Source organism: Phodopus roborovskii, unplaced genomic scaffold (genome assembly GCF_943737965.1).
Source record: "Phodopus roborovskii unplaced genomic scaffold, PHOROB, whole genome shotgun sequence".
Classification (NCBI taxonomy): Eukaryota; Metazoa; Chordata; class Mammalia; order Rodentia; family Cricetidae; genus Phodopus; species Phodopus roborovskii.
The window spans coordinates 9,045,631-9,060,268 of record NW_026126558.1 but is presented as its reverse complement, the minus strand read 5'-3'; the positions used below and the strand labels follow the sequence as shown (position 1 = coordinate 9,060,268).

The 14,638-nt window shown below is 45.5% G+C and overlaps 1 protein-coding gene across 2 annotated transcripts in view; it reads left to right on the top strand.

The window, feature by feature from the left end:
* Usp10 (ubiquitin specific peptidase 10) overlaps nt 1-14,400 on the top strand; it is a 45,829-nt gene extending 31,429 nt beyond the window's left edge. For both annotated transcript variants that reach the window (XM_051201583.1, XM_051201582.1), the window contains exons 5-14: nt 723-814; nt 1,285-1,394; nt 1,990-2,045; nt 2,256-2,359; nt 4,326-4,425; nt 5,606-5,783; nt 8,955-9,120; nt 11,684-11,828; nt 13,734-13,799; nt 14,073-14,400. In XM_051201583.1, the coding sequence (XP_051057540.1) occupies nt 723-814; nt 1,285-1,394; nt 1,990-2,045; nt 2,256-2,359; nt 4,326-4,425; nt 5,606-5,783; nt 8,955-9,120; nt 11,684-11,828; nt 13,734-13,799; nt 14,073-14,260 (1,205 nt within the window). In that variant the 3' untranslated portion in view covers nt 14,261-14,400. The remainder of the gene's footprint in view (nt 1-722; nt 815-1,284; nt 1,395-1,989; nt 2,046-2,255; nt 2,360-4,325; nt 4,426-5,605; nt 5,784-8,954; nt 9,121-11,683; nt 11,829-13,733; nt 13,800-14,072) is intronic.
* The last annotated feature ends 238 nt before the right edge of the window (nt 14,401-14,638 follow it).

Below are 14,638 nucleotides of genomic sequence, written 5' to 3'. Positions count from 1 at the left end.
TGCTTTGAGTTTGAGATTAGTTTGGGCTGCATATAGTTATCAGGCCAGCCAAAGCTGCGCACCAAGACCGTATCTCAAAATCCAATGGTGGTAAAGATGGTTCCTTGTGGAAACAGACATTTCTTTTTTGACACAGGGTCTCACTGTGTAGCCTTGGCTGGCCTCACACAGAAATTTGTTAGTCTCTAGATGTACACCACCATGTCTGGCTTCATAGTTTTCTTAAAACTGGAAAAAGTGGTTTCCGGGGGGGAATCTGAATAAAGAAAGCCACCTCTGAATGAAGTGAGGAGTCAGTACAGAATGAATAGCTGATTTGACTAGAGTTATCATTTAATGTGTGGCCATCAAGCAGCTACTGTAATATGCCAGGAGACACACATCTGCTCCTGGGTCCCTTTGAAGTGGCTAGGGACCTTGCTGTGTTAGTGAGGTACACTGTCAGCCTTCATGTGGAAGCCAGTGTCTTCCACATCTGCGCTCTGCTGCTAATGATTGTGAGTTTCTGTCGATTGTGCTTCCTTGTATATACTCACAGGAAGAGGAGTAAATGTTGATCTTTGGAGTAAAATAATTTTTGAACAATTCCTCATTCAGTAACAGGCTTTAATATTAAGGGCTTTCTGAGGATACATGTTCTCCTAAAGAGATCTTTTGCATGCATTCTGAATCTGCTGGCTGGAATGCTGTTAATGTCTTCATTTGCTTCTTCACTCTTGCAGAGTTACTGGAGACTGTAACCCTAATACATAAGCCAGTGTCACTGCAACCCCGCGGGCTGATCAATAAAGGAAACTGGTGCTACATTAATGCCGTATCCTTCCTGGATGCCATCCTCAGGCCTGGCCACCATGGTGCTCTTCTCTTTGGGTGCATTTGACTTAGTGAAACTTATACAGGGCAGCTGGCCTGGATCCTGAACACAGAGACTGGGTCATCACTTAGTCTGCTTATGCCTACCATAGTCGGACAGAATCAGGCATGTTCTGTTCTCATTGGAGTGGTTGTAGGTAGTAGGATAGAATGACCACTCAGAAAGAACTGGAAGCTTTGCTCTAGCTATTGGGAGCATCTTGCTCAGCTAGGTTTTTGAATGTCACCCTGGCCCACAGTAGATCCTTTACATGGCCATTACAAGGCAGCAACATCTTATTTGGTTTATTCCTTTTGTGTTTACATATCCGAAGTAGTTGAGTGTCCTTTGCTTATCTCGTTTTTATATGACTTTAGAAAGTTTGCTGTGTCTGTTTCATTTCCTTTACACTTCCTTACTGCGATATTTAGACCCTGCAGGCATTGGTAGCTTGCCCTCCGATGTATCACCTGATGAAGTTCATTCCTCTGTACTCAAAAGTGCAAAGGCCTTGCACATCAACGCCCATGATAGATAGCTTGTAAGTAAAGTGCTCACACATGTGACAGTGGTTGGGGGGCTCTCCCTGTGGTGGTGGGAACTTGAACAGTTTGAACTGAGTCCAGCTCTGTAGTCTAGATTTTCTAGAGATAAGTGCTGCACCCTTTTAATTTGAGTATGAGTGTTTTACCTGTATGTGTAAGTGTACCACATGTGTGTAATGCCGGTGGAGGTGACTTTGGATCCCCTGGAATAGACAGTTGTGAGCTGCCGTGTGGGTGTTGAGAACTGAACCTGGGATCCCTGAAAGAGCAGCAAGTGCTCTGGACCGCCTAGCTACCTCTCCAGTCTCTGGAATTCTCTTTTAACAGATACTGATGGGATTTTATATGGAAGTTAACCCTCATTGTAATTGAGCATTGTGTTTCTTCAGATTCAGTAGAAAACCTTGTATTGTTTATCAGATCTAAATACCATTTAAAAATGCTCTCAAAATATGTATAGATTCCATGTAAGAATGCACTGGGTACTGTCACATTAGTTGACATGGACTGCAGAGCTGCTGGTTAATGTGCTGTTGTGCCAAGGCCTTCTAATGTGCTCTGCTTTACTTCCCCTTTTCTGTCTCTATTTAGTGTTCGGCTAATGAATGAGTTTACTAATATGCCAGTACCTCCCAAATCCCGCCAAGGTGAGTAAGTACTAGTATACCTTGTCATTGGGAACATGGAGCTTGGGAACAAACATGATAAATGTGTTCTTGTAGGAAAGAATATGTCCTTTTAAATCTAGGTGTTTGCCCTGTACTGATCTCAGCTTCCTGCCTGGGTGGTGGGAGTTTGGATGGCTTTGCTTTCTGTCCTTTAAGTTACCAGAATGTCTGTTTCTTTCTCTGTTACAGCTCTCGGGGATAAAATGGTGAGAGATATCCGCCCAGGAGCCGCCTTTGAACCCACATATATTTACAGACTCCTGACAGTTATCAAGTCGAGCCTGTCTGAAAAGGTCTGGGGTGCTCTCTGGTAGCTGGGAGGGGGCACATTCCTGTTGTGGAGGCAGAGGCAAAAAAGAGAACCTTTGAATTCAAGTCCAGCCTGTGCTACACTGTCAGTGTTGTTGGTCCTGTTTGTGTGTATCACATGTCCTGTGCTGTAACTTAATGAGTGTGCCAGTCATCCCATTTAGTGGCCAGGCACAAGGACTGAGTCTCATTAGCTCTGCCAATCCTGGTATTAGGCGGACTCTGTCCCTTATTGCTGCACTGTACTTGAGTAGAGTGGAGATTCTTAGTCCTGGAGTGCCCAGCCTCTATCTTATTCATGCTCAGACTATAGCAGCTATTTCATCAACTTGCCTTTTCCATATTGTGCATATTGTGCATATTGAAAGTGAGGAAAGGAGCCATAAAGCCCTGAGAGCTGTTGAGAGTGGCTGAGGCATTTGTCTAAGCAGTCAGCTGGTCTTTTCAGTTCCAAGTCTGTAATGTATACACTGGTATGAACAGTTTAAATGCTGTTAAAGGAAACTTACTCAGACAGAAAAAAAAATTTAATGAAGTTTTATGGAAGCTACATTGCTTTAAATAGAGTGAGTTTTCAGCTGTACAGGAGATCCCAGCTACACAGCTTTTTTTGTGGACTTGGACTTTTACTTGGGATTCAGGTGTTAGCGATTCCCTACCAAGGGTGGGGATTAGAAACAGTCTAGGCAACAGAAAGGGAAGTGTGAGAATGACAACATGCAGATGCTGTAGCCCCCTAGAGGAGGCCCAGGTGCCAGGGAGCAGAGGCAGAAGGAGGCTCAGGGTTGGCTTCCTAAAGCTGAGCCTCTCTAATCTGTATTCCAAAGCAATGCTTATGGAGTTAGGTACATTGAAATCAAATGGAGCTATTACTGTAAGACCAACCTCAAGCTTGATTTCCTAGCAGAAGCTGGGGCAGCTAGTATGGACATAGTATTGCAGCACACAGAAAAACCTCAGATGCTCCCATTTGTGCCACCCCAGTCAGTACCCAGCCATCATGTATTGAATGGTGGCCCATGTGGTTGTTAGACTCTGAAGAAGCTCCCCAAGAACTATCAGGCTTAGAAAATTCCAAATGCCTACCAGGAAATAAGCACCTTGGGTACAAAACTGCTTAGTTAGACACTGTCCCTTATCTATTCTTGCAGTGATGGAACTTTCTGAAGTCCAGGTTCTCAGATACCAGCCAAGGGCCAGCTCAGTGCAACCCCACAACCTCTATGTAATCTGGTGTGCGCGCGTGCGCTCTGGCTATGCTGGGAAATGAGTCCAAGCAATAGCCACTGATCTCCACTCTTCTATTCTAGTGGCAGTCTCTGAGTTGCATAGGCTGGCCTTGAATACATGCCCTCCTATACATGATGGGTTATATATACCTTTTGCTGCATGTATGCATAGTGTAACACAACACTGCTGCCATGTCCATGCATCCATTTGGAGAGTGTAGAAATCCTAGGTGCATGGTGGAGGTGTGTGGCTGGTGACTGGAGTGTCTCTGATCTGTCCTCTCAGTGCTAGTCACTGCTCGTGAGTGTGACTTAGGGCTTGTATTGTGAAGTGTACCTTAGTGAGTGTCTTTTTCTTGGACTGGGGAATTGTTGTTTTTCAAGACAGGGTTTCTCTGTGTAGCCCTGGCTGACCTGGAACTTTACTCTGTAGACCAGGCTGACCTCAACTCTAGAGATCTACTTTCTTCTGCCTCCTGAATGCTGGGATTCACCACCAAGCCTGGCAGTTTTTTCTTAATTAACATTATAAAGTAATATGTCTAGAAATTTAGTTACAAAAACCAAACAGAATCACAGAAGAGAAGACCTCACAGCATCTCTTGGGATTTGCATGCACCAGTCTGGAAGGTCTCATCAAAAGTAGCTCCATCCAGGTGCTGTGAGTCCTGTACAATTCACTGCAGTCAGTGAGAATTAACACGACCTTCTCTGACCTCAGGGCCGACAGGAAGATGCTGAGGAGTACCTAGGCTTCATTCTGAATGGACTTCATGAGGAAATGCTGAGCCTGAAGAAGCTCCTCTCCCCAACTCACGAAAGTAGGTTCCTGTGTGTGTGAGACTACCTAAGAGTTAGTTGTTCCTTATAAAGGAAGGTTGCATGTCTGTCTACAAACACACACACCCAGAACTCACATGTCTGTCAACAGTGCTTATTTCTTACTACCTTAAGTATAGAGATGAGAAAGTTAGGTTTGGATAATCGGAATTTATCCTGTTCCATGTTTTAACTTTTACTCCAACAAGATTGAGGCCTTAGTTAATGTTCTTTTGCTAGGTTAAAACATGGATCCAGAGCAGTGGGACTAAAAGGGTTTACTTTGGCTTCCAGTTATATAGAGATAGAGTTCATCACAGCATAATGGCACACACACAGAACAAGGCTATAGACTCTCACAGCCTAGCCCCCATGATGTACTTCTAGTAAGGCTCTACTGCCAAAAGGTTCCAAATCCTTCCAAACAGTGTCACCAGTCAAGCTTACAGTTCCTCACATGATATCTGAAATACAGAGAAGCAGAACAAGTAGGTAGAGGATCTGTAGGTGTGGGCTCACACTCTACGTGTATGCCTTTCTCCTTAATGATGCAAAGCCACAGCCACACACTCTGCACTACATAGCCAAACCTTCTGTAATTTTTTCAGTTGTTCAAAGAATGCCTCTGGTTCCTTGTTTTGTTCTAATTGAGGACCAGTCTGTCCTCAATCAAATTCATAGAAATTTGTTTTCTTATCTCCTGAGTACCCCACAACTGCCAGTTTTAAAAATCATATTGTGTGTATACGGAGTGGTGGTTGTGGGTTTGTGCACGTGCAGTTGTATATTCACAGTTGGATTCCATGGCAAAGTGGAGGTCGGGTAATTTATAGGAGTTGGTTGTCTTGAAGTGGTACCAGGAATCAATCTCATGATGTCAATCCTAGGGCATGTGATTTCACCTGATGAGCCTCTGACAGATCTTTACACCCTTTTCACAGCGATGGCTTAAGACCATCAGAAAACAGATCTTTACATTATAATCCATAACAGTAGCTGTTATGAAGTAGCAATGAAAATTGTTTTATGGTTGGAGGGTCCCACAACATGAGGAACTATATTAAAGGGTGGCAGCATAAGGATGGTTGAGAACCACTGTTCTTGCAGAATCTGTTTACTTGGTTTTTTTTTTTTTTTTTTGTTCTTGAAAATCGTAGCCTAAGCAGATCCTTTCCTTTTCAGAACTTACTGTTTCCAATGGACCCAGAAGCCACTTGATTGAAGACAAAGAGCAGGAAGGCACAGGCGAAGGGAGTGAAGACGAGTGGGAGCAAGTGGGTCCCAGGAATAAGACGTCTGTCACCCGGCAGGCTGATTTTGTCCAAACACCTATCACGGGCATTTTTGGTGGACACATCAGGTGATTTTTTCCATGTTGCCATAAGGGGGTTGTGAGGTGTTTGGAAGCGTCCTGCCATCTGCTTTGTCAGTTGCTCTTCCTAATGCTCTGCTACCCGTGCCCCTGTGCCCCAGTGTTCATGTGGGCTCTTCCATCCCTCACTGTTTACAGTCTGGTTCAGTTGTGATTAAAGTCTATAGCATGATGTTGGTTCAATGGCTGCCACAGAGAACTGGTCAGCACATCTGCCTTCCTGGTTCACTCCCTGTTTTAGACAACAAGACAAACGGTTGGACCTATACTTATTTGCTCCTAGACCTGTATACCCTATAGGTCTGATTGATGCATTTTGTCCTCTGACTTCTCTTCCAGTTTTCTTCCACCACTTTGCCATGGTGATGGGTTGGGTTTTTGTGATTGTTTGGCCTCTTTTTTCTTTTTCTTTCTTTCTTTTTTTTTTTTTTTTTTTTATAACTTATTTTATATAACCAAGTCCATTTATAGACAATATTTGGGAATTTGGACGTCGTTCTTTCCAAACTACTTCCTGCTGGTAATGGGCACTTTGAACTCCCTTTTTTATATCTATAGCAGTGTGAGCACATACGGTTTTCCTTTTGTGATCAGCTCAGTTCATTTCTAAAACCATCCATGTTCTAGCAAATGTCCCATCTCCTTTCCCATTACTCTTTGAGTGAGTGTAGCCACCGTGGTAGTTTTATCCATTTGCTTTTGGATGGGCACAGGTAGTTCATCCAGGAAAGAACTATTAATGGACTAGACACATGCAGATACCAGAATCTCAGAAGCTAGAAAGTGAAGTGAATCAAGTGAGGCTTTTCACACAGAAAGACATATACAACCCGAATCTGTACCAGTCCTTCAGTCAGCGTGTGACATCTCCTGGGTGCTGTATTTGAAAGATACTCTCTTCTCCTCCTCAGGCATCCAGAGCCAGCTCTTGTATGCTCAGCAACAGATTGAGCAGCTTTAAGCAGGAAGTCTGCACTCCCTGCCTCAGAAGCTTGTTTCTGCTTCTGTGTTTCCATTGGGGAGGACTAAGGAGCCAGTTGAGCTGCCCTGTAACATTGCATAGGTCCCCTTTTCCTCTAGGGTTCTGGAGTCTTTGTGGAGTGCCATGGCATGGCCATTGTCACTGTGACTTGTCTCGGCAGACATGTCCCCACCCCGAGATGAGCCATGGTGGCAGTGGTAGCAAAAGGCTCGATTGATGAGCAACAGCAAAAAAATACTGGGACAGCCTGGAGTTAGGACTGTGAAGATGCCTCAGGGTGATGAGGGGACAGTGAGAGGACAGGCAGTAGCACATCTTTTGCACTAGGGGCAATATGAGCTGCTGGGCCACAGCCAGCCAGCCAGATCCCAGATGTGCCTGAGAGTAGTGGCAGTGAGGAAAATCAGGTTCCCCTGAAAGAGACTACTGTTAGGCCGCTCTCCTCAGCTTCTGTGGGGTCCCTGGCCTCAGTGGGTGGGAGGAGGAAGTCTTATGTTGAAGATCACCTTTTCTTTAAAAATAAGGAATTATTGTTACTAATTATTACTTTAGTCAGGGTCTTATTTATTGCTCCCTGGTCGTAAACTCACAATATAGATAGGTGTAGCCATGGCCAAGGATGACTTGACTTTACAATTCTTGCTATTCACCTCTCAAGTGCTGGGATTACAGGGTTGTGCAGTCTAACCTGGCTTATGAGGCGCAGAAGATAAAACGCAGGGCATCTTGTATACCAGCAAGGTCTCTCCATTTCTTGCCACATCCTAGACCTAGACAACGAACTCTTCTGTTTTGTTCATTATCCTCTGTAGGTGCCCATGTTGGCCTAAAATTCATGGCAGTCCTCCTGCTTCAGCCTTAACAGTGCCCTTGGCTGGTGAGGATTTCTGATGACTTGGGAACTGACTGAGAGACCCTTCTGTTCATTCTTGGGGGACTTTTGGTTTCCCTAGAGAAAACATTTGTTTATTGGGGTCCTTTTCTGATAAATGCAGGACTCTGGAGTCAAGTGGGTCTTTCTTTTTTGCACTTAATTTTGGTTTTTTCCAAGGCAGGGTTTCTCTTTGTAGTTCTGGCTGTCCTGGAACTCTGTAGACCACGCTGGCCTCCAACTCATATTCTCCTGCCTGTGCCTCCCAAGTCCTGGGATTAAAGGTGTGTACACCACTACCCGCTTTACTTTCATTAAAAATTTTCAACTTCCTTTTGGGAACACAAGGAGCACCAGTCATCATTGCCTTCACACACAGGAGGAAGGTTGGGGCATTCGGCATGGACAGAAACACTTTGTGCTAGTTCTCATGGTGTTTGGCCCATGAAGTCCAGGTGTCCGCCCACCAATTTTACTCTGCTCATAAACTAGGACACCAGGCTGCACAAACAAGATCCTTTGAATCTTAGAATGAATGTTCCTGGATGAGGTTAAATAAATGAGAGATGAGATGAGCTTACAGTTATTACTCTGAAGAACGTTTAAAAACAAAACAAAACCCTAAGATAACATGTTTAGTTGGCGTCCTACTCAGAAGGCTGGTCTCCTTTCTTCCTGGATTGTTAACAGGATTTTTATTGTTCTCAGCTTGCTCCCCTCCCTCCTCATGTTTTTATGGAACAAAAGCAGCATTAAAAGTCCTGTTTCCCTGGGAATTTCCTCTATTTCATTAAAACAGGTGGTGGCGCTTTTAAAAACCCTTTGGGTGGTCACATTTGTAACTGGTGCCACACTGTGCTCATGTGTGCAAGATAAGAATTTGGAAATAGAACATCCGAGTGGAGCGGGGAACATGTACTTATCAGTTGCTAATAACCGAAGGTAGTAATGATCAGAGTTATTTTTAAAATTCAGTGTGATTTTTACTTTTCCGCTGTCTCTGGTGTTCTGAGAGTGATATTGAATATACTTACTTTTTCCCCCCATCCCCCTTCGAGACAGGGTTTCTCTGTGGCTTTGGAGGCTGTCCTGGAACTAGCTTTTATAGACCAGGCTGGTCTCCAACTCACAGAGATCCTCTTGCCTCTGCCTTCCAAATGCTGGGGCTAAAGGCGTGTGTCACCAATGCCTGCCTGAATATACTTACTTTGAATGTTTAATCATTCCTTCTCTGTTGTCTCTTAATCTAAAGAGAAAGGGACAAAGTGTGATCTCTTACATCTTTGTTTTCAATTCCATTTCTTAGGTCTGTGGTTTACCAGCAGAGTTCCAAAGAATCCGCCACTTTGCAGCCGTTTTTCACACTGCAGTTGGATATTCAGTCTGACAAGATACGCACAGTCCAGGATGCATTGGAAAGCTTGGTGGCAAGAGAATCTGTCCAAGGTTACACCACCAAAACCAAACAGGAGGTGTGTTCACTGCTGGCAGGGTATCTGTGTGTAGGCCTTCTAGATGCATGAACAGAACAGAATTTGGGTTGTAGGAAGCTGAGTGGAACCCATTTCTCAACACCAGTTAGTAACTTCATTGAGAAATCTGAGAATTTGAGGATGGCATTGGGGGAATCATGACCCCACTGTCATTTGCTTTTATTTTTGTGGCCTGCATGTCATTATCATCTTGATATCCTGAAAGTCAGCTGGCCTCCAACAGAGGCTGAATTGGGGCATAAAGTGGGTTCTGGGTACAGCTATTCATCTTATCATAGGCCAGGAAGGACACTGACAGTCAGATAAAATGTCCAGATGCATGCTGTTCTTTGATGTGATTAGACAAGGATCAGGTCTCAAGTCTTTCTATCCCCTACAGTGATGAGTTGGGGTTGTACCTTGGGCAGGAAAGACTGTTATCTAGCTCTTGATGTACTTGTTCTTTTGGTCTGCACTGGAGCCGATCTTCCCTCTGTCATGTATTTTATAGTCTGAGGCATTGAAGTCCCAAGGCTGTTTGGCTAGTTAGGATGGTACATTTCTGAAGAACTCTTGGGATTGGAAAGCTGTAAGCACCTGGTAGACTGTAGTGGTTACATGGTTAAGTGGTCCCAGTGCAAACCTGTCTTCTTCGTGTGGTCCTGCAGAAATGTCCTTGTATGACTTGTGCACTGAGAGGAGTGAAGAAAACCCCTCAGCTTCAGCTGCCTCTCAGGCCGCCTGCCACAACCTGGGGATCTGGAGAAGAAAGATCTAAGGGCGCCACCATATTGTCTGACTTGTTTCTGGTGGATGGCTTTGTTTAAAAATGTTAGAAACAAGAACCTCGCTAGCCTGAGTGAGAAGTGCCTGGTTGAGGACCTTTGTGCAGGTTATGGCAGCAGAGACATGTTGTGTCTGGCTGTGAGTGAGTGAGTGAGTGAGTGCCCGCTTTGTTCAGCCTATAGAGGCTGTGGCTCTGCTAAGATGTATTACCGCCCCAGGCTGCTTGGTCTTCTGCCTATGTTCTTCTGTTGGGCGGTTTCCCAGCCTTCCCTAGGTCAACCAGAAAAGACCCCTCTGGCTTTTTATTACTTTCTCATTTCCCAGTGTTAGGTAGGCAGAGGCTGGCAGGTCTCTGAGTTTGAGGCCAGCCTGGTCTACCGACTGAGTTGCAGGATAGCCAAGGCTATGCAGTGAAACCCAGTCTCAAAAGCAAAACAAATAACCTTATTATACCTTAGGTGACAATGTGGACTATGATAACTTTTAGCTCATTTCTGTTGTATAAATAGAAATTGCACCTCATCTCTTGCAGACCGAGGCAGCAGTTATGGAGCCTTTCTTTGTGTGTTGTGGTTGTTGGTTTAGTATTTGGGGTTGGGGGTTCCTCACTGTAGTTGGAATTTTCTCTGGGGTGCCAGCCAGCTCCCAAATACATAAAGACACATAGACTTATTAATTATGAATGCTTGGCCTTAGCTTAGGCCTGTCCCACTAGCTCTTTTAACATAACCTGTTTCTATTTATCGACCTTTTGCCATGGGACTTGCCTTCCTTTCATTCTGTCTGGCATGTGTTCCCACTTCTTCTACATCTGGCTAGGTGGCCCCTGGCTTTTTTTCTTCCCACCTCCCCAGCTTAAGTCCTCCTCCTATTTACTCTCCCTGCCCAGGACTGGCCTTAAACTCAGAGATCTGCCTGCCCCTGCCTCCTGATGCTGGGATTAAAGGTGTGCCCCACCACCACCTGGCCAATGGGTTGGAAGTTAAAAGGTGAAAAGCATGAAATGAATCTGAAATTTATTTTTGCACCCCTCTCAGCTTTCTACACCTTTTTTTTTTTTTTTTAAGCTCACAGGTGGGTGTGAGGTGTTCACTAGGTTTCTCACCTGCGGGGGGGGGAGGGGGGTAGACATCTGGGAGGCCCAGCTCCTTTCCCCCAGGTCCTGCCAGATCACCCCTGGTGGGCTGCTGGCCTTGCTGTCTTTCAGATTATTATTAATCACATTCTGTCTGTCTTCAAGTAACTAGTGAAACTTCAAGGATAGGAATCACCAGCTGATGGATTTAATGGAGGAAAACAAAATAAAAGCCCAACACCAGGCAGAGGCTAGGAAAGTACCGGGTGGGCAGAACAGTGCTGCATCCTTCTGGGTACATTTTTTTTTTGGACAGCAGGGCATGCCATGCTCACCTGGGAACACACAATGCATTAAGTCTTAATAAAGCATTCAGGAGAGACCTATGAAAGCACTAAAAGGGCATGATGACAGAACCAGCCAGTTAGTAACAGGGACTTCTTTAGGACTTCTTTGTGCTTGTCTGAAGAAAGACAGTAGATATATTTGTGAATGAGAAAGAGGCTAGTGCTTGCCAGTTCCAGCCTGTCTTCGGTTTGTTATTGGACTTCACTTGGAGCCCACAGATGGGTTTCCAGCCTCCTTTGCAGATGTATCTGTAGGGGTGTGGGTATGGCTAGGGCTGGGACGCAGCTGTGCAACCCCACAGAGGGTGCTGCTGCAGCCAGGCAGGCCTGTGAGCCCTGGCACACTGTGTCACAGGTTGAAGTCAGCCGCAGAGTGACTCTGGAGAAGCTCCCTCCTGTCCTCGTGTTGCACCTGAAGCGCTTTGTCTATGAGAAGACGGGCGGGTGTCAGAAGCTGGTCAAGAACATTGACTATCCTGTGGACTTGGAGATCAGCAGAGGTAATGCTCAGCCCTGTGCTTGCTGCAGTGCCCCCTGCAGGCCCAGGAGTCTGTCGCTACTCACTCTAGTGACATTAAGGCAGAATTATTTTTGCTTCTAGTTTATTTACATTTGTGGATTTTTATACAAAAATTCTCATTAGGGTGGTTTTCTTTTAATTTGACTTGTATTTTGCTTACATGTATTATTGTATACCATGTGCATGCCTGGTGCAGGTAGAGGCCAGAAGAGGGTATTGGATCTCCTGGGGTTGGAGTCACAGATGGCCATCAGCTGCCATGCCACGTTTCTGCAAGAACAGTCAGTAGTCTTACCCACTGAGCTTTCTCTCCATTTCCTATCTTTCTGTAAAAAAGATTTATTTAGGTGTTCTGACTGCATGTATGCCCTCAAGCCAGAAGAGAGGGCATCAGATCTCATTACAGATGGTTGTGAGCCACCATGTGGTTGCTGGGAATTGAACTCAGGAAGAGCAGCCCATGCTCTTAACCTCTGAGCCATCTCTCCAGTCCCTGTTTTTCTTTTTGAAGGGTCTCACTATATAGTGCTGGCTGTCTTAGAGCTCACTATGTACTAGGCTGGCTATGAATTCTTACAAAGATCTGCCTGTCTCAGTTCCCAACCGCTGGAATTTCCCACACCTGGCTTAGAAAGAGACAGACAAAACGTAAACAAAACATTTTAACTAGATCAGAAAAGAGTGGCTGTGGGGAACACCTGGTGCTGGCAGTGTGTACCCTCTGCCCCTCGACAGTGTCAAGGTTCCTGTGCAGCGACGTGCTGGCCATCTCTTTTTCCTAAACCTCTGACACTTGATGTTATAGAATTTATTTTTATTTAAGTGTTTTATCTGTATGTATTCACACCGCATACCCCCACAGATCAGAAGAGCTTGTCAGTTCATCCAGAAGTGGAGTTACAGATGGTTGTGAGCAACCAAGTGGGTGCTGGAAAGTATGTCCCTTGCCTCCCCACTCTCATCCCCACACCAGGTTTGAAGCGCTCTAACCGCTGAGCCATCTCTGTCTAGCTCTGACAGCATGTTTTAAAGGGCCGCAGAAAAAAGGAAGGGAACCTTTTGTTTTTGTTAGTTTGATTTTTAAAGACAGGGTTTCTCTGTATTGCTTTGGAGCCTGTCCTGGATCTAGCTCTGTAGACCAGGCTGGCCTTTTTTTTAACTCAAGAGTTCCAACTGCCTCTGTTCTGAGATTAAAAAGGCGTACACCACCAATGTCAGGCTTGAAACCTTTTGTTTTTTTAAAAGGTTACTGTATGTGTGGGTGGACATGCATGCCAGAGTGCACATATATAGGTCAGAGGACAGGCTCAGGAAGCCAGACCCTCACCATTTGAGATCCTGCAGTAGAACTCAGGTCGCTCGCCTTGCATAGCAAATACTTACCCTGGCATTCATGTGGAAGTCCGAAGCACCTTGTAGGAGTCAGTTCTCTCCATCTACTGTAAGGGTTCTAGGACTCTGGCGGGCAACTTTCCACACTGCACGTCCTTTCCATGCCAGCACAGAAACTGCCCCTGAAAACTTTATAGTTGTGACAAACATCTTCGTGCCAGAGCCTGACTGGAAATGTTGCAAGCCCAGGTGGTCCACAGAATGAATACATGGGTCTGGGAGCAGTGGTGTCCTCCCCCTAATCTTAGACAGAAGTCCTCAAGTTGAGTCCTCTGTCTCCGGGACTTCATACCTGGATTCCTGGGTGCAGTTACCCCCTGCCCCATGGCTGTCATGGCACCTTCAGGTTAAGTCCTGACACCACTCTTGGCTGGGACCTGTCCATCCCTGCTCTGACCTCGACGTGGGGGTGGGTGTTGTTAGGCAGAGTGTCACCAATCAGTGTTTCTGCTGTGGAAAGATTTTGTTGAAGTGCTAATGTTTTGTTTTTCAGAACTTCTTTCTCCTGGAGTCAAAAATAAGAATTTTAAATGCCACAGAACTTACAGGCTGTTCGCAGGTGAGTATGCTTGCCCACACTGCTGGCTCACACACAAGCAGAAAGCCTATATGGTAACTAGACAAAATTGTTCTGGAGTACACACAGACTAGACCCTGGGAGAGCTTGGGGTGTGCCGTGAGGGAGGGTTCTCAGGGTGTATGAGTGTCCCCTGAGTCAGCAGCCTGTGGGCTCTAGTGGATACATCCACATTTGGAGGGATTAGGTGGGGATCTGTGGCAGTAGGAGTGAGGGACTCTTCTCACGGGTTGCCTGCCTTGTATTGTCTTCCAGTGGTCTACCATCATGGTAACAGCGCCACGGGCGGCCACTATACTACGGATGTCTTCCAGATAGGGCTTAATGGCTGGCTGCGAATCGATGACCAAACAGTCAAGGTTATTAACCAGTACCAGGTGGTGAAGCCAACTGCTGACCGCACAGCCTACCTCCTGTATTACCGTCGTGTGGACCTGCTGTAGCCATGTCCATGTGCCTGTGTGTGTGCACCCCTGACGCTGCTTCCTACAATTCCCAACTCACTAACTTCCCACCACTCTAGTGGCTCTTTTAGAGAGAAACTCTCCCTCTGTGACAGTGGGCTTGAATGAAAGATGTCTTGGGGGGGGGGGGTCTGCACAGCTCAGCTCATGCTGACTCAAACTTCAGAGACCGTCGCTTGGTTGAGGAAATAACACAAGACACGGCGCTTCTGAAGAACTGCTGGCTCCTTACTAGAGGAGGTGGCTTGCACTGTGTCCCAGTCTGATTGCATAGTGGAATGAGTCCCGCACCAGCAGCTCTTGTAAATTTGTGAAAATGAATTTTATCTTTCCTTAAAAAATAATTTTTTTAATTCA